At 36.9% G+C, this 21,405-nt stretch overlaps 8 protein-coding genes across 12 annotated transcripts in view; all 8 read left to right on the top strand.

Annotated features, from left to right (window-relative positions):
• LOC104776920 (GDSL esterase/lipase At1g28580-like) lies at positions 345-2,353 on the top strand. Its single transcript, XM_010501094.2, has 5 exons — positions 345-720; positions 958-1,173; positions 1,398-1,546; positions 1,619-1,895; positions 1,978-2,353. The coding sequence occupies exons 1-5, from the start codon at positions 450-452 to the stop codon at positions 2,256-2,258; spliced, it is 1,194 nt and encodes a 397-aa protein (XP_010499396.1). The 5' UTR covers positions 345-449; the 3' UTR covers positions 2,259-2,353.
• Positions 3,754-5,789, top strand: LOC104778925 (GDSL esterase/lipase At1g28590-like). Its single transcript, XM_019243712.1, has 5 exons — positions 3,754-4,148; positions 4,323-4,538; positions 4,720-4,868; positions 4,984-5,260; positions 5,343-5,789. Exons 1-5 carry the CDS (start codon positions 3,881-3,883, stop codon positions 5,612-5,614), a joined length of 1,182 nt encoding a protein of 393 aa, XP_019099257.1. The 5' UTR covers positions 3,754-3,880; the 3' UTR covers positions 5,615-5,789.
• On the top strand, positions 5,932-8,319 carry LOC109125022 (GDSL esterase/lipase At1g28580-like). Of its 2 annotated transcripts, XM_019243709.1 has the most exons (6): positions 5,932-6,324; positions 6,574-6,789; positions 7,117-7,265; positions 7,354-7,630; positions 7,713-8,038; positions 8,113-8,319. In XM_019243709.1, the coding sequence occupies exons 1-5, from the start codon at positions 6,054-6,056 to the stop codon at positions 8,018-8,020; spliced, it is 1,221 nt and encodes a 406-aa protein (XP_019099254.1). In that variant the 5' UTR covers positions 5,932-6,053; the 3' UTR covers positions 8,021-8,038; positions 8,113-8,319. The 2 variants fall into 2 exon arrangements, with proteins under 2 accessions (XP_019099254.1, XP_019099253.1); XM_019243708.1 differs by having other exon boundaries at positions 7,713-8,245.
• Positions 9,036-11,156, top strand: LOC109132262 (GDSL esterase/lipase At1g28580-like). Its single transcript, XM_019243713.1, has 5 exons — positions 9,036-9,356; positions 9,668-9,883; positions 10,092-10,240; positions 10,313-10,589; positions 10,671-11,156. Exons 1-5 carry the CDS (start codon positions 9,095-9,097, stop codon positions 10,937-10,939), a joined length of 1,173 nt encoding a protein of 390 aa, XP_019099258.1. The 5' UTR covers positions 9,036-9,094; the 3' UTR covers positions 10,940-11,156.
• Positions 12,301-14,402, top strand: LOC104778924 (GDSL esterase/lipase At1g28580-like). 2 transcript variants are annotated; one of them, XM_019243711.1, is made up of 5 exons: positions 12,301-12,680; positions 12,902-13,117; positions 13,407-13,546; positions 13,619-13,895; positions 13,978-14,402. In XM_019243711.1, the coding sequence occupies exons 1-5, from the start codon at positions 12,413-12,415 to the stop codon at positions 14,256-14,258; spliced, it is 1,182 nt and encodes a 393-aa protein (XP_019099256.1). In that variant the 5' UTR covers positions 12,301-12,412; the 3' UTR covers positions 14,259-14,402. The 2 variants fall into 2 exon arrangements, with proteins under 2 accessions (XP_019099256.1, XP_019099255.1); XM_019243710.1 differs by having other exon boundaries at positions 13,398-13,546.
• LOC109125105 (GDSL esterase/lipase At1g28570-like) lies at positions 14,611-17,361 on the top strand. 2 transcript variants are annotated; one of them, XM_019243706.1, is made up of 4 exons: positions 14,611-15,127; positions 16,115-16,330; positions 16,438-16,578; positions 16,686-17,361. In XM_019243706.1, the coding sequence occupies exons 1-3, from the start codon at positions 14,869-14,871 to the stop codon at positions 16,443-16,445; spliced, it is 483 nt and encodes a 160-aa protein (XP_019099251.1). In that variant the 5' UTR covers positions 14,611-14,868; the 3' UTR covers positions 16,446-16,578; positions 16,686-17,361. The 2 variants fall into 2 exon arrangements, with proteins under 2 accessions (XP_019099251.1, XP_019099252.1); XM_019243707.1 differs by having other exon boundaries at positions 16,681-17,361.
• Positions 17,897-19,811, top strand: LOC104778923 (GDSL esterase/lipase At1g28610-like). Its single transcript, XM_019243705.1, has 5 exons — positions 17,897-18,276; positions 18,365-18,580; positions 18,750-18,898; positions 19,004-19,280; positions 19,382-19,811. Exons 1-5 carry the CDS (start codon positions 18,000-18,002, stop codon positions 19,663-19,665), a joined length of 1,203 nt encoding a protein of 400 aa, XP_019099250.1. The 5' UTR covers positions 17,897-17,999; the 3' UTR covers positions 19,666-19,811.
• Positions 19,878-21,405, top strand: part of LOC104776919 (snRNA-activating protein complex subunit-like) — a 3,189-nt gene continuing 1,661 nt past the window's right edge. Inside the window, exons 1-6 of one of the 2 annotated variants that reach the window (XM_010501092.2) lie at positions 19,878-20,347; positions 20,430-20,496; positions 20,595-20,650; positions 20,842-20,905; positions 21,118-21,206; positions 21,299-21,389. In XM_010501092.2, coding sequence (XP_010499394.1) covers positions 20,139-20,347; positions 20,430-20,496; positions 20,595-20,650; positions 20,842-20,905; positions 21,118-21,206; positions 21,299-21,389 — 576 coding nt within the window. In that variant the 5' untranslated portion in view covers positions 19,878-20,138. The remainder of the gene's footprint in view (positions 20,348-20,429; positions 20,497-20,594; positions 20,651-20,841; positions 20,906-21,117; positions 21,207-21,298; positions 21,390-21,405) is intronic. The other variant, XM_010501093.1, reaches the window with a different exon arrangement.

The raw sequence follows: 21,405 nt of genomic DNA, 5'->3' as shown, positions 1-21,405 counted from the left end.
ACAATATTCTAAACATGAATGGACATAAATGGAAAAGTTAAAACAGTAGTGGTCAGTTGAATACATGTGGTGGTTAAAACAGTAGTGGTCAGTTGAATACATGTGGTGGTGGGTCGAACTGAAAGAGAGGAAACGACAAGAGATGATGAGAGACAGTGATGACAATACGAAAATCTTGGATATATTGGAATTAAAAAAACAACCCATACTTTATATAGTTTTCTTTATATTGTAATTAACTATTTATGTATATATAAAACTAATCTGTAAATATTATATACATAATACATGTAGATGATAAGTATAAAGCACATAACGAATCATTGAGTGCAACAAGTACGAGATCAACAAGATACTATTACCTACTGAACCCAATAATTGACCTTTTTTTATCATTATTAACGTCTCCTCTGTTTCTTTTTTGACAAATTCAATCACAAACCTTAGCAATGGCGTCTCCTGATTCTCCTCTCTTGATGAAGCTCCTCATATTCATCTGTTTATCTGCTTTTACTGTCACTAACGTGAGCTCGGAAACACAGTGCCGTGAATTCAAATCGATCATCAGTTTCGGAGATTCGATCGCAGACACTGGAAACTTGCTCGGCCTCTCAGGTCCTAACGAACTTCCTCACGTGGCGTTTCCACCGTATGGAGAGACCTTCTTCCACCGTCCCACTGGTCGTTTCTCAAACGGTCGCCTCATTATAGACTTCATCGGTATGTTTTATTGTGTCCTTTTTGACATTACTTAAGGTGTGTGAGTAAGTGTGTAGGAAGGTGAAAACCAAAAGAGTTATTAATTTTCTACACACGTTTCTTGATGCTCTTGCTTGAGTAACAAGCCTAATTATTGTATGAAACCTAAAAATCATCTAGATACAGAACCACTAAGCTTGGCTATTGGTTCCTCAGTTTACAGCTCTCTTATGCTCTTTTCTTTTGTTCTGTTCACAGCTGAATTCTTGGGTTTACCGCTTGTGCCTCCTTTTTATGGATCTCAAAATGCAAACTTTGAGAAGGGTGTTAACTTCGCGGTTGCGGGAGCAACAGCACTGGAACGCTCTTTACTTGAAGAGAGAGGAATTCATTTTCCTTACACCAATATTAGTCTAGGCGTTCAGCTTAGTAGCTTCAAAGCGAGTTTGCCCAAACTATGTGGCTCTCCTTCAGGTTAGGAAGATCAACTCTTTTAAATTCCTGTATTTCGTGTTTCCTGTTTTACCAGCTTTGTTTTAGACCTTGAGAGTCACAATAGTAACACCAACAACAACAAAAAAAGAGAAAAAAAACATTCGTTCTGTTTTGGCTTATGCTTGGCACGTAATAACATTCGACTAATGCAATGAATCAAGCTCATTTGTAAAATAATTGCTTGCTTTGTAATTTTGTTTTAGACTGCAGAGATATGATAGAAAACGCTTTGATTCTCATGGGAGAAATTGGAGGGAATGATTATAATTACGCATTCTTCGTGAACAAAAGCATTGAAGAGATCAAGGAGTTGATACCCCTGGTTATCACTACTATCTCTTCTGCAATCACGGTAAACATTTCTCTTTTAGAATATCTCTTCAGATTCTTGGAACAACGACTGACTGAATATTTGATAGCATAGGAGTTGATCGGTATGGGGGGGAGAACATTTCTGGTGCCCGGAGATTTCCCACTCGGATGCTCAGCAACCTATTTAACATTATATCAAACATCAAACGTGGAAGCATATGATCCTTGGACAGGATGTTTGACATGGCTGAACAAGTTTGGAGAAAACCACGACGAGCAGCTTCAAGCAGAACTCAAGAAACTCCAGAAGTTGTACCCTCATGTCAACATCATATACGCTGACTACTACAAGGCATTGTTGCGCATTTACCAAGAACCAGAAAAATTTGGTTAGCTTTCTTGATCGTTTTACTGAACCTACTCAAACAAGTACGTTGGTCAATTTGCTAACCGAGTCAATTATGCAATCAGGATTCATGAACAGACCCTTGTCCGCTTGTTGCGGCGTAGGAGGACCTTACAACTTCACTTCATTTTGGCAATGTGGGACTGATGTAGTTGAAGGTTGTAATTATCCTTCAAAGTATGTGGCTTGGGACGGTGTTCATATGACTGAGGCTGCGTACAGCTTGATTGCTGAGGGTATACTTAAGGGAGCCTATGCAGTTCCTCCTTTCAATTGGTCTTGCCTCAGTTCGGAAATTAAGGACAATGGACCATCTGACACAAATAATTATTTGATAAACAATTGATATAGGTTGGTCATAAAAATTGAGAGAAGGATATTGATAAATGATAATACCATGTATGATTTTGCAACCAGAAAATTATAAACTTTTGTAGTCTCCCTTAGTCCAAAAGTAGCTTTTAATAAACCTCATTTAATAAATTTATAATTGTAAATCTCTTTCTCTTTCAACGAAGTCGGGAACGGTTTGTTTTCACTAGGACACCATCTACTTGTTTACTCTGATTAGTGATTACTAACTTTGAGCACCTATTTCAATTCATCTCACGTTCCATTCTTTTACTCCAAAGATTAGTCAGTCACACACTCTCTCTCTCTCTCTATTCAAATGATTACCATCCAAAAAATGAACTAAATATTGTAATCGTTACATTTATTATAACATTCAATATCAACAACTAATTGAAGTCATGATGGTGTAATGGTTGAAACATTAATTTATGGTACAGTTTCAATCATTAGTCATTATTATTGTTATTCTTAGTGGCAATGATATCTGGTTTGATAACGATTAGAGATTCTTTGGTTATATCAAAAAGAGTAAGAAAACATTTAATTGGTCTTGCTACCTCAGCTCCGAGACTAGCTAAGAACAAGAAATCATTAGACAGAGATTATTCATTGATGAAATTTTCTACAACCTGGTCTAAAACTTTGAGCCAAGAGTGATAATGAGAAAAAATATACATGTACTTAACTGCTTGTACTGGATCTTTGCATGGTATTGTGTTGTTTAAGGGAGAGTGGTTCAAATGTTACTACCTAAATCATGTAGTATCTTTAGAGAGATGACTAGGCTTGCAATTAGCCCGTCTACATAATGGTTCTATGCATGGTCAATTATGCAGATTAGAAATGACCAGACTTGCAATTAGCCAGTCTAGGTTTAAAGCAAAGCATGTCCAATCCTCCCACTGTTTGTAAAAAAAAAAAAGTGTCAAAGTGTCAAAGAGTAAACCCAAAAAAACCATAGGTCCAGCTAATATGAGATCATTGGATTCAAATTAATTAGGTTCATCATAAGAAAAAAAAATCTAAGCTAAAAAAGTTTGGTAGCTAATAGCTATAAAAGACATGTTGTTTAAATAGACATAACAATTTGTCAAAGACACAACTATTAATTAGAATGAAAAGTTTGATTAAAAAATAGTAAACAAAACATGGTGAAAAAAAAAACAAAAAAAAAATGAACAATTGGAGCTTTCTAAAAGAACACAAGTTACACAACCATAAGAGGTATTTTTTTAATTATTAAAAATATAATACAAAATTACAAGAAGTTACAAGAAAAAGATGGCAAGACTTTTTTCACATTGTTATTATTGTATACATTTAAAATGAAGATACATTCATTATTTTCATTCCAAAATTTAATTTACTCTACGAAACAAAATAAAAAATATTAATGAAACTATAATTGTTTATACAAAAAGGGGGAAGGGTATAACATTTCTTTCAAAGTGGCTTCAAAGTCGCAACCACTACATCAAATATGAACAAATAGACAAACACGGCAAGAGAAACCTTTTCTAGTCTCTCTATACCTAACAATTCCATTATTTTGTCTCCGAACGTATAGAAAAGAGAAGGAGAGGGCAACCTTCGAGCCTCTCACGTACATGACGCATGGCATGTTCAGGATCGCCTCTGTTGATGAAGCTCGTGAGCTTCGTTATATTAGCTTTCTTAGTCGCTAATTTGAACTCGCAAACGCAATGCAAAAACTTCAGATCGATCATTAGTTTCGGAGATTCGATTGCTGATACCGGAAACTTGCTCAGTCTCGCGGATCCTAGCGACCTTCCTGGTTCTGCGTTTCCGCCGTACGGAAAATCCTTTCTCAACCACCCAACGGGCCGTTTCTCCGACGGCCGCCTCATCATTGATTTCATCGGTACGTTTATTTACATTAAGGTGTGAGTGAGTGTTTACGAAGATGAAAACCAAAATATCTATTTATTACTCTGGATGATCTTGCTTGTACAGCAAGTGTGGTTAAGCCTCCTTATTGGTTTCTCAACTTACAGCTCTCTCATGGTTCTTTTTTGTTCTATGGTTCTGTTTGCAGCTGAATTCTTGGGTTTACCGCTTGTCCCTCCTTTTTATAGATCTCAACATGCAAGTTTTGAGAAAGGAGTTAATTTCGCAGTGGCTGGAGCAACGGCACTGGAACCTTCCTTTCTTGAGAGGAGAGGAATTCATTCTTCTACCACCAACTTCAGTTTAGGTGTTCAGCTTAGGAGCTTCAAGGAGAGTTTGCCTTGCTTATGTGCATCTCCTTCAGGTGTGAAACTATCGACTCTTTGTTTTTTGTATTTGCTGTTTCATGTTTTATGTTACTAGAATATGAATCAAAACATGTTTTCCTTAAGGTCATACATTACAATAGAGTAATTATTATGTATTTGCAAAGACTAAAGCCGTAAGTTGTAATGCTTGATGTTTTCGTTTTATTTTGTTTTTAGATTGTCGAGATATGATTGAAAATGCTCTAATTCTCATGGGAGAGATTGGAGGAAATGATTATAATTTCGCACTCTTCCAACGCAAAGCCATTGAGGAAGTGAAAGAGCTTGTCCCGCTTGTGATCGCTACTATTTCTTCTGCAATAACGGTATAGACATTCTTGATCACCCTGTTCCGGAAACAGAGTAAAACATATTTGTATCTGCACTGAATTAGTTTGTTAATATAATTTTTTACATGTTACTTCTTAATGTTGAATCCAGGAGTTGGTCCGTATGGGAGGAAGAACATTCCTAGTTCCTGGAAATTTCCCGCTCGGATGCTCAGCAGCCTATTTGACATTATATCAAACATCAAACAAGGAAAAGTATGATCCTCTAACGGGATGTTTGACATGGCTGAACGATTTTGGAAAATACCATAGTGAGCAACTTCAGACAGAACTCAACAGACTCAAGAACTTGAACCCTAATGTAAACATCATATATGCTGATTATTACAACGCTTTGTTGCGCCTTTACCAAGAACCAACCAAATTCGGTTAGCCTTTTCAATTCTTCCACTGAATCAACACAACCAAGTCACTGATTAGATTCACTAACCGAGTTTATAATTCAATCAGGGTTTATAAAAAGACCCTTGCCCGCTTGTTGCGGTTTAGGAGGGTTGTACAACTTCAACTTTACCAGAAAATGTGGGAGTCTAGGAGTTGAATCATGTATTGATCCTTCAGAGTTTGTGAATTGGGATGGCATTCATATGACTGAGGCTGCATACAGGTGGATATCTGAGGGCTTACTCAATGGACCTTATGCGATTCCTCCATTCAATTGGTCTTGCCTTAACTCCAAGATTAAGAACAAGAAGTCATTAGATACTCTTGACTTATTGTGAATAGGTGATACACGCTTGTCTGAAAGTTTGAGAGACGAGAGAATGAGAAACATATATGTTCTTAATTAAGTGCTCTTCTTAGATCATGTATTAATGTATTATTTTATAGCTAAATCATGTTATATTTTTAGAGAGATGGAAAGTGAAATTATTGGGGTATTCTATGTTCACATTTCTCAACCATTGCCGAGTGTAACGTGGCTGCAGCAGTAAGGTGATGTGGCACTTGTGAAACTGACGTGCCGTGTTTATAGAAGTTTTTTGTTCTTGCTGTGGGCACTCTCACAAGCCCCAAAATATTTTATTTTATAAGCAGAACGATATGATATATACTGCATCCAATAATTGATCCTCTTTATCATTATTAAATTCTCCTCTTTAGCTATTTTGACAAATTAATTTACCAAAGGGACGGAGACCAACCTCCGGACCTCTACCAATGGCGTCTCCTGATTATCCTCCCTTGATGAAGCTCATCATCTTCTTCTTTTTATCTACTTTTATTGTCACTTACGTGAGCTCGGAGACACAGTGCCGGGAATTCAAATCGATCATCAGCTTCGGAGATTCCATTGCCGACACTGGAAACTTGCTTGGCCTCTCAGATCCTAACGAACTTCCTCACGTGGCGTTTCCACCGTATGGAGAGACCTTCTTTCACCATCCCACTGGTCGTTTCTCAAACGGTCGCCTCATTATAGACTTCCTCGGTATGTTTTATTGTGTCCTTTGACTTTACTTAAGATGTGTAAGCAAGTGTGTAGGAGTATGTTAAACCAAAAGAGCTATTAATTTTCTTCATACGTTTTCTTGATGTACTTGCTTGAGTAGCAAGTTTGATTATTGTATAAAACCTAAAACTCATCTAGATACAGAGTACAGACAGAACCAGTAAGTTTGGTTATTTGTTCCTCAACTTACAGCTCTATCAATGCTATTTTCTTTGGTTCTTCTCTCAGCTGAATTCTTGGGTTTACCGCTTGTGCCTCCTTTTTATGGATCTCAACATGCAAACTTTGAGAAGGGTGTTAACTTCGCCGTAGGAGGAGCAACAGCACTGGAACGTTCTTTTCTTGAAGAGAGAGGAATTCATTTTCCTTACACCAACGTTAGTCTAGGCGTTCAGCTTAGTAGCTTCAAAGAGAGTTTGCCAAAACTATGTGGCGCTCCTTCAGGTTGGGAATCAACTCCTTTTGATTTCTGTATTTGGTGTTTCCTGTTTTATATATATGATTAGAAAAACCAAATCTGATATCTTAGTCGTCCCAACGTAAATCAGAATTTGTACTCATCAACTTTGGTTTAGACAAAGAAAAAAACAAAATCAACGTAAATCAGAAATTTGTCGCAATAGTAAAAACAAAGAAGAGAAAAAAAAACATTCGCTCTGTTTTGGTTTATGCTTAGAGATCCTACCTGGTCTGTGGAGGTTCAACTCCATGATGTAATGAATCAAGCTGATGACTTGTAGAACAATGGCTTACAATTTAAACTTGTTTTAGACTGCAGAGATATGATAGAAAATGCTTTGATTCTCATGGGAGAAATTGGAGGGAATGACTATAATTACGCATTCTTTGTGAACAAAAGCACTGAAGAGACCAAAGAGCTGGTTCCACTAGTTATCAGAACTATTTCTTCCGCAATCACGGTAAATATTTCTCTTATTTCTGATTATCTCATTAAATTCTTGATCTGCTTCTTAGGAACAATGACTGACTGAATATTTGATAACATAGGAGTTGATTAGTATGGGGGGAAGAACATTTCTGGTGCCGGGAGGTTTTCCAACCGGATGCTCAGTGGTCTATTTGACATTATATCAAAAATCAAACGTGGAAGAATATGATCCTTTGACAGGATGTTTGACATGGCTGAACAAGTTTGGGAAAAACCATGGCGAGCAGCTTCGAGTGGAACTCAACAGACTCCAGAAGTTGTACCCTCATGTCAACATCATATATGCTGACTACTACAACGCTCTCTTGCGCATTTATCAAGATCCAGCCAAATTCGGTTAGCCTTCTTGATCCTTTTACTGAACCTTTGCAAACAAGTACATTGGTCAATTTGATAACCGAGTTATTTATGCAATCAGGATTCATGGACAGACCCTTGTCCGCTTGCTGCGGCGTGGGAGGACCTCACAACTTTACCGCAGGTAATAAATGTGGGACTGTTGTAGTTGAAAGTTGTGATGATCCTTCAAAATATGTGGCTTGGGATGGTGTTCATCTGACTGAGGCCGCGTACAGATTGATAGCTGAGGGTATACTAAAGGGACCCTATGCGGTTCCTCCTTTCGATTGGTTTTGCCTCAGCTCGGAAATTAAGGACAATCGAAAACTGACACAGCACAATTATTTGATGAACAACTTATATAAGTTGGTCACAAATTTGAGATAAGAATACTTATAATACCATGTATGTTCTTTGGTGCTTGTCTTGAATCGTGTCCATGAATTTGTATTTGACAACTTGTAATATTGCTGTGTTAGATAAACTAGCAGTCTGTTCGTTTGCTAAACGCTGCTGCAGCGGCAGATTGAAACGACGTGTCAAGCGGAGTAGCAGCAATGTTAAACGACACCGTGAGTTTGAATATTACAGATCCTAATGAGTCGCCGATGACATGTGTTGAGTCGCGACGGCATCGCATCGATCGCTGAAAAATATCAGCGGCATATCAATCTTATCAGCGTTTAGATCAAATGAGTACTTCATGCTCTTGCTTGAGTAGCAAGTTTGATTATATAAAACCTAAAATAATATAGATACAAAACCACTAAGTGTGGATCTCAAAATGCAAACACGTTTTCTTTGATTCTGTTCACAGCAGAATTCTTGAAGAGAGAGGAATTGACTTTCCTTACACCAGCGTGTAGCTTCAAAGAGATTTTGCCTAACTTATGTGGCTCTCCTTCAGGTTGGGAAGATCAACTCTTTTTCCTAGTTTATATGGTTAGAAAAAAACAGAATTGATACTCAGCTCAATGAGGAGTTTAGAATAGTAAAAAAAGAGACCTTACCTGGCTCGTAGACGTTCAACTCCAAGATGCAATGAATCAAGCTCACTTGTAGAACAATGGCTTAGATTGTAAACTTGTTTTAGACTGCTCCGATATGATGGAAAATGCTTTGATTCTAACGGGAGAAATTGGAGTGAATGACCATTTTTACCTATTCTTCGTTGGCAAAAGCATTGAAGAGATCAAGAGCTGTCAAAATTCGGTTTTCCTATAATTTCTTTGAGAATTTGTCTTAGTGTTAAGACAAGTTTGGTTATGTTTATTTTGGCTTTGTTTTGTCATCTCTGTATTGACTTTTTGATGTTAATAAAAAACTCGAGTTCACAAAAAAAGAAGTCGTTCTTTGTATTTTCTGATTTAAAATAAATCAAAAGTTAATTAGCTTTTAGAATTTGAGAATATTTTTTTGTGCTTTGACGAGTCCCGGAGAAGTTGATCCGGAGCTTTCGCAATGGCGTCTCCTCTCTTAATGAAGCTCCTCATACTTATCTGTTTAGCTGCTTTTATTGCTACTAACGTGAGCTCGGAAACACAGTGCCGGGAATTCAAATCGATCATCAGTTTCGGAGATTCCATTGCCGACACTGGAAACTTGCTTGGCCTCTCAGATCCTAACAATCTCCCTCACTTTGCGTTTCCACCGTATGGAGAGACCTTCTTCCACCATCCCACCGGTCGTTTCTCAAACGGCCGTGTCATTATCGATTTCATCGGTACAGTTTATTCTGCCCGTTGACTTTATTTAAGGGGTGATTAAGTGTGTATTGTGTATAGGAAGATGAAACCAGAAGAGTTATTAATTTTCTTCAACCCTTTCTTTTTGTTTTACGTTTTCTTGATGCTCTTGCTTGAGTAATAAGTTTGATTGTATAAAACCTAAAAATCATCTAGATACAGAACCATTAAGTTCATCTAAATGCGGAACCATTAGGTTCGTCTAGATACAGAACCATTAAGTTTAGGTTATTGGTTCCTCAACTTAAAGCTCCCTCATGCTCTTTTCTATGGTTCTATACGTTCACAGCTGAATTCTTGGATTTACCGCTTGTGCCTCCTTTTTATGGATCTCAAAATGCATACTTTGAGAAAGGAGTTAACTTTGCGGTAGCGGGAGCAACAGCACTGGAACGCTCTTTTCTTGAAGCGAGAGGAATTCATTTTCCTTACACCAACATTAGTCTAGGCGTTCAGCTTAGTAGCTTCAAAGCGAGTTTGACTAAACTATGTGGCTCTCCTTCAGGTTAGGAAGCTCAACTCTTTTTAATTCCTGTATTTGGTGTTTCCTGTTTTATCAGCTTTGTTTTAGACCTTGAGACAAAACAAAAAAAGAAAAGAGAAAAAAACATTCGTTTTGTTTTGGCTTATGCTTAGTACGTAATAACATTTGACTGATGAAATGAATCAAGCTCATTTGTAAACTAATTGCTTGCTTTGTAATTTTGTTTTAGACTGCAAAGATATGATAGAAAACGCTTTGATTCTCATGGGAGAAATTGGAGGGAATGATTATAATTACGCATTCTTCGTGAAGAAAAGCATTGAAGAGATCAAGGCGTTGATACCCCTAGTTATCACTACTATCTCTTCTGCAATCACGGTAAACATTTCTCTTTTAGAATATCTCTTCGGATTCTTGGAACAACAATTGACTGAATATTTGATAGCACAGGAGTTGATCGATATGGGGGGCAGAACATTTCTGGTGCCCGGAGATTTCCCACTCGGATGCTCAGCAATCTATTTGACATCTTATCAAACATCAAACATGGAAGCATATGATCCTTTGACAGGATGTTTGACATGGCTGAACAAGTTTGGAGAAAACCACAACAAGCAGCTTCAAGCAGAACTCAACAGACTCCTGAAGTTGTACCCTCATGTCAACATCATATATGCTGACTACTACAACGCGTTGTTGCGTATTTACCAAGAACCATCCAAATTCGGTTAGCCTTCTTGATCTTTGTACTGAATCTCCACAACAAGTACATTGGTCAATTTGCTAACCGAGTTATCTATGCAATCAGGATTCATGAACAGACCCTTGTCCGCTTGCTGTGGCGTAGGAGGACCTTACAATTTTACCTCATTTTGGCAATGTGGGGCTGATGTAGTTGAAGGTTGCAGTGATCCTTCAAAGTATGTGACTTGGGACGGTGTTCATATGACTGAGGCTGCGTACAGCTTGATTTCTGAAGGTATACTAAAGGGACCCTATGCGGTTCCTCCTTTCGATTGGTCTTGCCTCAGCTCGGAAATTAAGGACAATGGACCGTCTGAAAAAAGAATCGTTTGATGAACAATGGACCGTCTGATATAAGTTGGTCAAAATTTTGAGAGAAGGATACTGACAATACCATCTATGTTCTTCAGTGCTTATCTTGGATCATGTTCATGCATTTGTATTCATTTGACAATTTGTATTGTTGTTATATTAGATAAACTAGGATATATACCGCGGAATGATACTTCTTCCGCTTTAGATGATCATTACCGTATCATAAAATAATGAAACTACGTGGCTTGCAATTAGCCAGACTGGCCTTACAGCAAAGGCTAATCCTTCCACTGTAAAAAAGTGTCGTTGAGTTTAAACACAAACAAGACCATAGAACCGGAACTATATAATGTGACCAAAAGTGAACATCGACATATACTTGCAAAAGCCAGTTAAGACTTGCTCACTTGTTGGTTATGATCCATGGACATACATATATGAATCTTATCCCGTACTTAGAAATTATTTAGAAGAATCTGCAAACATATATTTTGTGGAGGATGGCTAAAAGTCACAAGTAGGTTTTGAACGCAATACAAATGCAAAGATTTCTAATTCATAGAAAGTAAATTTCCTAGCCCCACCAGGATTTATAAGAAAACAAAAACGCTTATCGAGTCATGACCAATATGTCCTTTCCAACCAATTAGGTTCTGTACTTTCTCCTAAACAAAACATTTTTTAAAATTATCGATCATAATAAAATGTGGAAATTGTTTGATCTAGTGGTCATGAATTTAAAGACTTATAATTTACAGATGTGTTGCACATAGAGCCGTCATTTATGGCATCGACTGTTAAGAGTAAAATTGTCCATCGTTGGTCTATCATAAAGTGAAAATTGTTAACAGGAAATCCAAATATTACGAGGAAAGTGGCACGTTCTAGACTTGTTTATCAATAATTATTTTGTAAAAGAACCAAAAAACTGTTTATCAAAAAATATTTGTTTTTCTTTTAAACAAAAGAGAATATCAAAAAGGAAAGGAATAGGATTTATCACATTCACTTTTACCAGCGTGCTTTTTGTTTCTTTGCAAGGAATATTTTCGTCACGAGAATGCCATAAGTTTATGGTAAAAAAAATTTTAAAAAGGACCAACAAGGAATGGTAATTTTGGGAAGTTTCACTTATGTATGACTAACATAAACAATATGAAGCGAAAGTGATGAAAGAGAGGGAACGGTAAGAGATAAGACACTGATGAGCTGAGTGATGATGTCAAAACCAAAAAAAAACAACCATTACTGTAGTTGAATTTATTTACTACGTTAAGAAAAAGTAAATTAATATTAGTAACTATGTATAAGAAATACTGTAGTGTACTATTTTTATTTTTATTTTGTTTTTCTTATCAAGCTTATCGAAAAAAACATCCGCAATCGTTTTAGCACCAACCAAACGTCGGCCACGGATGCTTATGCTCACGGAAAATAGCTACAGAGGAGAATTTAAACTATTTGACAATAACATACCTCTCGCAAGTCGCAATGGCGTCTCTCGATTCTCCTCTCTTGATGAAACTCATCCTCTTCTTTTTATCTACTTTTGTTGTCACTTACGTGAGCTCTGAAACAAAGTGCCGGGAATTCAAATCGATCATCAGTTTCGGAGATTCAGTTGCCGACACTGGAAACTTTCTTGGCCTCTCAGATCGTAACAATCTCCCTCACTTTGCGTTTCCACCGTATGGAGAGACCTTTTTCCACCATGCCACAGGTCGTTTCTCAAACGGCCGTCTCATTATCGATTTCATCGGTACGTTTAATTATTGTGTCCTTTGACTTTACTAAAGGTGTGAGTAAGTGTGTAGGAAAGTAAAACAAAAGAGTTCTCGATGCTCTTGCTTGAGTAGCAAGTTTGATTATATAAAACCTAAAATAATCTAGATACAAAACCACTAAGTGTTGTTAAGCCCCCTTATTGGTGTTCATACTCTTACAGCTCTCTCATTATCTTTTCTATGGTTCTGTTCACAGCTGAATTCTTGAGTTTACCACTTGTGCCTCCATTTTATGGATCTCAAAATGCAAACTTTGAGAAGGGTGTTAATTTTGCGGTAGCGGGAGCAACAGCACTGGAACATTCTTTTCTTGAAGAGAGAGGAATTGACTTTTTTAACACCAACGTTAGTCTAGCCGTCCAGCTTAGTAGCTTCAAAGCGAGTTTGCCTAACTTTTGTGGCTCTCCTTCAGGTTGGGAAGATTAACTCTTTTTAATTTTTGTACTTCATGTTTTATATAGTTAGAAATCTTAAATCTGGATTTCTTACGCTTCCATTGCAAAGCAGAATTGATACTCAGCTCTGTGAGAGTTAATGATAGTAAGAAAAAAAAGAGAAAAAAAAAACAAAATCATTCGTTCTGTTTCGGGTTATGCTTAGAGATCCTACCTGCCCTGTAAAGGTTCAACTCCAAGATGCAATGAATCAAGCTCATTTGTAGAACAATGGCTTACATTGTAAACTTGTTTTAGACTGCACAGATATGATGGAAAATGCTTTAATTCTCATGGGAGAAATTGGACTGAATGACTATTTTTACCTATTCTTTGTGGGGAAAAGCCTTCAAGAGGTCAAGGAGTTGATACCCCTGGTTATTACGACTATCTCTTCTGCGATCACGGTAAACATTTCTCTTTTTGAATATTTAATCAAATTTTTGGAACAACGACTGACTGAATATTTGATAGCGCAGGAGTTAATCAGTATGGGTGGGAAAACATTTCTGGTGCCTGGACAGTTCCCTATGGGATGCTTAGTAGCCTATTTGACATTATATCAAACATCAAACATAGAAGAATATGATCCTCTCACAGGATGTTTGACATGGCTGAACAAGTTTGGAGAAAACCACGACGCGCAGCTTCGAGCAGAACTCAACAGAATCCAAAAATTGTACCCTCATGTGAACATCATATATGTTGACTACTACAACGCGTTGTTGCGCTTTTATCAAGAACCAGCCAAATTCGGTTAGCCTTCTGGATCCTTTTACTGAACCTACACAAACAAGTACATTGGTCAATTTGCTAACAGATTTAATTATGCAAATAGGATTCATGGACAGACCCTTGCCTGCTTGTTGCGGCGTAGGAGGACCTTACAACTATACTTCAGTTACGCAATGTGGGACTGATGTAGTTGAAGGTTGTAGTGATCCTTCAAAGTATGTTGCTTGGGACGGTGTTCATATGACTGAGGCTGCGTACAGATTGATGTCTGAGGGTATACTTAAGGGACCCTATGCAGTTCCTCTTTTTGATTGGTCTTGCCTCAGTTCGGAAATTAAGGACAAGGGATCATCTAACACAAAGAATTATTTGATGAACAATTGATAGAAGTTGGTCATAAAAATTGAGAGAAGGATATTGATAATACCATGTATGGTTGGTTTTTCAACCAGAAAAATTCTTAACTTATGTAGTCTCCCCAAGTCCAAAAGTAGCTTTTTAGTAAACCTTGTTTACTCTGATTACTCACTTTTACCTCCTAGTGTGTTTTAATTCATCTCACGTTCCTCTCTTTTACTCAAATGATTAACAGTCACACCCTTAATTCCCATACTTAATTAAACCCAATATATGTACTAAATTAATGTTGCAAGTGTAAATTAATCGGTACATTTATCATAACATTCAATATCAACAACTAACTAAAGTCATGTAGTTGAAAGATTCATGGTACAATTTAAATTTAATCATTGGTCATTATTATTGTCACTTTAGGCAAGGGTATCTGGTTTGATAACGATTCGAGATTCATTGGTAATATCAAGAAGAGTAAGAAAACTTTAAATATGAACAACAACTAGGCCACCCATACTCCCCATTCGTCGTGTCGTGCCCATCCCCCTTCTGTGTCTAATAATTGGTTTTGTATCTTTTCTTGAAAACTTCAAAAAAGAAAGATTTCGAATTCGTAGGGACGACGGAGATCTCTTCTCGCATGGCTCCTCTGTTGACGAAGCTCGTGACCAGCTTCCTTTTGTCTACTCTTTTTTTCACTATGGTAAACTCGGAACCAGAGTGCCGGAACTTGAGATCGATCATAAGTTTCGGTGATTCGATTGCCGATACTGGAAACTTGCTCAGCCTCTCCGATCCTAACGATCATCCTCAGGTCGCGCTTCCACCGTACGGAGAAACTTTTTTCCACCATCCCACCGGACGTTTCTCAAACGGCCGCCTCATCATCGATTTCATTGGTACGTGTCTTCTTGACTTTCTATGAAAAAACTAAGAGGGGCACGTGTGTCCTATACTAATTTTATAAACTTTGTCTAATAGTACCTTGCTAATTTTATAAACTTAGATGGTATGCTAATTTTTTTCTTTATCTATTTTCCTACATGTTTTTTTTTTCCCTAATATTGCATGGTTGCATTTTCTTTACTTGAAAAAAAATATTTATCAAATAATATGAAATAACTTTATCTCCCTTACTTGTAGACTAAATTTAAATCTTCATATATAGATTAAAAAAAATCTGAAGTATAGTAATTTATACAAGTTTCAGTTTTTTAAATAATCTCTTGACTTTAAATTTATGTGATATTTTTATATATGTAAATGTTAAACTTTCAGTTATTATTGAAAATGTAACTGTGTACAGTGTACTATTGTAATACATAAATTTTAAAAAATAAATAGTATTTAATTTTAGCATGAATATAGTATTATAATTTTTTTATAATTTAATATTACGAACCATATTTAAAATGTGGCCCAGTTAAATGATATCTCTGGATCCGCCATGCTTTGTTTGAGGAGGAATGAGTGAGTGAGTGAGTGTGTGCAAAGGTGAAATTGAAATCTTAGTTGAAAAGCTCAGATACTTTCTTGAAAAATTACATCCAAAAAAAAAAAGTTCCGAGCAATTTGGAGCATGTATTATTGTGGATTGCATGACACGATTGAGTCAAGGACTTGTAATTGTGTTTGGTTTCACCATCTTGAAAACACACTCATGGTTTGTAATGTACTAGCACTTACAAATTACGTAGTTTGTTGTTGTATATTTCTGATGTTTGGTTCTCCCCTGTTTTGTCTTGTGTGTCACTCTTACTTTAACTTCTTTTTCTGGATGCTCTTGCTTGAGCAGCAAGTTCCATTGTATAAATACAAAACCTGAGATCATCTATATACTAAAATTGGTTCCTCAACTTACAATCTATCTTTGGTTCTGTTCACAGCTGAATTCTTAGGTTTACCGCTCGTGCCTCCATTTTATGGATCTCAAAATGCAAACTTTGAGAAAGGAGTTAATTTCGCGGTAGGTGGAGCAGCAGCACTGGAACGTTCCTTTCTTGAGGAGAGGGGAATTCACTTTCCTTACACCAATGTCAGCTTAGGTGTTCAGCTTAGTAGCTTCAAGGAGAGTTTGCCTAAGTTATGTGGCTCTCCTTCAGGTTGGGAAGATCAACTCTTTTTAACCTCTAAGACACAGTGAATTAATCAAGCTATCACTTGCATGTAGAATAAATGACTTACATTGTAATCTTGTTTTGGACTGCAGAGATATGATAGAAAATGCTTTAATTCTCATGGGAGAAATTGGAGGGAATGACTATAATTACGCATACTTCGTGGAAAAAAGCATTCAAGAGGTCAAAGAGCTGGTTCCACTAGTTATCAGAACTATTCTTCCGCAATCACGGTAAACATTTCTCTTTCTAAATATATATACCTAATCAAATTCTTGATCTTCTTGAATATGTCTTCAAATTTTTGGAACAATGACTGACTGAATGTTCGATAGCGCAGGAGTTAATCGGTATGGGAGGGAAAACATTTCTAGTTCCCGGAGAATTCCCTATGGGATGCTCAGTGGTCTATTTGACAATATATCACAGACAACAAACATGGAAGAATACGATCCTTTAACAGGATGTTTGAAATGGCTGAATAAGTTTGGAGAATATCACAACGAGCAGCTTCAAGTAGAACTCAAAAGACTTCAGATGTTCTTCTACTGAACCTACACGTACATTTATTCAATTTTGTTAACAGAGTTAACTATCCAATCAGGGTTCATAAACAGACCCTTGTCCGCTTGCTGCGGTTTTGGAGGACCGTACAACTATACGGTGGGTAGGAAATGCGGGATTGATGTAGTTGAAGGTTGTAGTGATCCTTCAAAGTATGTGGCTTGGGATGGTGTTCATTTGACTGAGGCTGCGTACAGCTTGATTGCTGAGGGTATACTAAGCGGACCTTACACAATTCCTCCTTTCGATTGGTCTTGCCTCAGCTCTAGAAAAATTAAGAACAATGGAGGATCATCTGACACAAGAGAAATTCTTTGAGGAACAACTGATCTAAGTTGGTCAAATAATTGAGAGAAGGATACTGATAAAACCATGTACTTGTCTTGGATTATGTATTGTATTCAAACAAATATATGGTTAATTAAAGTATGCAACTATTTGTTAAAAAACTATTTAGAAAATATACCTTTAGTTAAATTGGTATTACTAAATAACAAAAGAAGTATAAGAAACCATGAAACATAAGTGTGAAAGTTTTATTTATCTTATTTGATTATAAAAACAGCTTTTTTTAATTACTTAATTGAGAAACAAAAAGCAGCTGTTTTTGGGATAGCTTCATATTATTTCATTACATTTAAAAAAAAGAAAAATATAATCCATTAAGATAAAACCAAAACAAAACAAAGTACCCATCAAAAACTAAAAAAATCTACACCACAAATCAAAAACGAAAATAATCCAAAATCCATAAACCATTTTAAAAACAAGCATTCATGGCCTCATGCTTTACCTACGAAACCATAAGTGATATGGTAAAAAAAAAAAATCAGCTTTATAATACCATCGTTTTTATTACCATCTAAAGCATATAATTTTAATTTGGATAGATTTTTTAAATTTCAAAAAAAAAAAAAAAAAAAAAGATATTTTATCGTTGAACGTTACTTTCTGAATTTACGAGTAGACAGCGAGACACAGTCCCTTTTAGCCTCAAAGTTAATATCCCAAGCAGTGCCTCATTGCTGAACTACACATTGCTCTGCTTTTGCCTGGCTTCTTCCTTCTCTAGTCTTCTTCTTCTTCTTCGATGGAGCCTCCATATTTTTATCTGTTCAAGAAACTCACTAGGACCTTCTTCCTAATCACTTTGCTAACCACATTTGTAAGCTCATTAGAAGTAAAGCAGTGTCGGAAGTTCAAATCGATCATCAGCTTCGGAGATTCCATTACCGACACTGGAAACTTGCTCGGTCTCTCCGACGCTGACAATCTTCCTCACTCCGCATTTCCACCGTACGGTGAAACCTTCTTCCACTTTCCCACCGGTCGTTACTCCAATGGTCGCCTCATCATCGACTTCATCGGTAATTTTTTCTCTCTACTTGAGTCTTGAAACAGTCTTTTTAGATTTAAGTATGAAACCTTTTTTAAGTGATTCTCCAATATTTACAGCTGAGTATTTGGGGCTTCCTTATCTGCCTCCTTTCTACGGATCTCAAAATGCAAGCTTTGAGAAAGGGGTTAATTTCGCTGTAGCGGGTGCAACCGCATTGGAACAATCAGTTCTTGAGAACAGAGGAATTTATTATGATTACACCAATGTTAGTTTAGGAGTTCAGTTTAAGAGCTTTAAGGAGAGTTTACCAAATATATGTGGTTCACCTGCAGGTAATAGAATACATATTTTATTCTGTGTATTAATTTTTAAAAAAATGTCGAATTTGATTTGTTTCTTATGCATCATATAGCATTAATCCAGTTCCCGGTAAGAGTGATGAACGATTGGGAGAAGCAATGATACAAACTCACTTGTAATGATTTTTTTTTGTTCTTATAGATTGCAAAGAAATGATTGGAAATGCTTTGCTTATCGTTGGAGAGATTGGAGGGAACGATTATAACTACGGGTTTTTGGTTGGTAAAACCGTCGAGGAGCTAAAAGAGATGGTTCCGTTAGTGATCAGTTCTATTTCTTCTGTGATTACGGTACCATTCTTTCTCCTTGTTAATAATAATCTCTGCATAAATCAGTTAAGATTGAATCTTGAATGCGTATAATTAGTAACAATATATATATATATATATATATAGGAGTTGGTCAATATGGGAGGCAAAACCATCATGGTGCCTGCGGACTTCCCAATAGGATGCTGGACAGCGTTTTTAACACAGTATCAGATATCAAACAAGGAAGTTTACGATCCTTTAACCGGATGTTTGAAGTGGCTAAACGAGTTTATAGAATACCACAACAAGGAGCTTCAAGAAGAAATCAACAGAATACAGAATCTATACCCTCATGTTACAATCCTATACGCTGATTACTACAATGCCTTGTTACGTATTTTCCAAGAACCGGCCAAATTCGGTTATACCCTTTAACTCTTTTGAATCTATATACCTACCCTTTTTTTTTTTTGTCCTTTGGTTAAACTAAAAGTTCTCAAACCGATTCTTGTTTATGAACAGGGTTCACGAGCGGGCGACCCTTGTCAGCTTGTTGTGGAACAGGAGGACCATACAACTTCAATAGTATGAGCTGGTGTGGGACTAAAAAAGTGGATAGTTGTACTGATCCTTCAAAGTATGTGCATTGGGACGGTTTTCATTTGACGGAGTCTGCATACCGATGGATCGCGATGGGCTTCCTCAAGGGTCCTTACACAATTCCTGCTTACGACTGGTCTTGCCCCGGTTTTGAAATCAACAACGGACCAGCAGCAGATATACAGTTTTCTTTTAGCAGTAGGTGATGAGAGTTTAAGAGCTGTTCTCATCAAAAACCTTATTGAAATAGAAACAAATTTGCTTAAAGAAAGTTTGTGTATAACGGGCCACAGGCCCATATTATGTTTACAAACTCCGGTTTAATGATTTAATCGACGAGTAAGGCAAATAATCACCGGTTAACAATTAAACCGGGTTTCATTATAAATAGTCTCTCTCCTTCAGAGACATCTTCTTCTCCTTCTTCTTCTTCTCCACCACGACGATGGAGGACTGCAACAATGTCTCTACTCTTTAATTGCATCGCTTAAAGCAAAAGCCCGTTCCTTTCTCTACTTCTAAAACCCTAATTCAAGCGTTACCTAAAGTCTAGCGAGTTTGAGTTTTGTTAATTCGAAATCCGAAACCTAAAAGTCTCAAATTCGTCTGGGAATTTCAGAGACTGGTCAAAAATTCTCTTTTTCAAGTGTAATCGTCTTCGTCTCCTCTTTAATTCGACATGGAGAGCGAGAGCGAGAGCGAGAACAACGAGAGAAGTGAACATAGAGCAACCACTTCATTGGTACCCAGAGGAGGACCCATTTATCTGCCAAACATGGTTGGAAACATTTCTACAGTCCCTGAGTTCCGTTCTTCTTTTCTCAACCTACTCGAGGATTTGGATACTCATTTATCTCCCTCATCATCTTCTCAGCGATTTGATGTCTCGTAAGTATTCATTTGGCTCCTTGGTTTCAATGAGAAAAACAATACATAAAAGATAGATGTAACTGGGAGTATTTTGTTGCAGAACTGATGATCTCAAGATTTATACAGATGAGGAACTCACTGAGATGGCTATGAAGGAAGCCTTTCCTGTATGTTTCCTAATCATCCTTTATTAAAATTTGTATTCTTCTTCTTTTTGCTGTCTTTGGAGTTTGAGTGACAAGTTTGGGTCTTGATGTTATCGCAGGAAGATGAAAACCTTTCCCAAAAGGAGCTCGAACTATCTTTAAACGCCTCTCATCAGTATGTATCATTTCCAGACTATTTCTATTTTTCAAAATATAATGCTCTGTCTTGTGTGACTCTTGGTGAAAAAAAGGCAATTGGCAAGTAGCCTTTCTATTAGTCTGTGTGTTTTGAGAGACAAAGTTAGGTTGACTTATATACAATTGTAGAATGATAACAAACTGGTACCTCTCCTTTCTCTCCTGCAGTGCAAAAAGGAAGAGGACTGTAAAGAATACTGGGGTAAAGAAGAGGACAGAAAAAAAGACTGATGTAAGTTTATGTAACATGGTTTTTGGTATGGCTGGCTATTAGTTTCTTTCCATATCTATATATGTGTTTAGTATCACTTAATACCAAATTTACATGGATTTTACTAGTGTACTGGTTTTGGTTCAGCAAGGAATGATGGTTGTACTGGTTTCAAGCTTATGGTTTAATTGCATTTCTTTTTCTGATTGAGATGGTCATTTTTTTGGTTTCAGGAAGCTTATCTTGCCAAAGTCGAGCAGCTTGCGAAAATCAAACAAAAGCAGGAGGAGGATAAGGCAGCTGTGATGCTGCACTGCTTCAGGTCTGTGATCTACTATTGGATAGTCTCTGGTTTGCTGATGTAACCTTGTATGCTTTATGCTTATGTTTCTTTGATTTTTTACTTTTGTTCAGCAAAAATTGTGAAACTGGTAAAGATGTAGCTGCACCTCCAGACGGTTATGAGCAGATGCAATCTCTTAAGTTCATATATAACAATTACACGGCAAGTTATTCCCCCC

This window comes from Camelina sativa, chromosome 3, assembly GCF_000633955.1.
Source record: "Camelina sativa cultivar DH55 chromosome 3, Cs, whole genome shotgun sequence".
NCBI classification, from domain to species: Eukaryota; Viridiplantae; Streptophyta; class Magnoliopsida; order Brassicales; family Brassicaceae; genus Camelina; species Camelina sativa.
The sequence above is the reverse complement of the archived record's forward strand: the minus strand, read 5'-3'. Positions and strand labels throughout refer to the sequence as shown.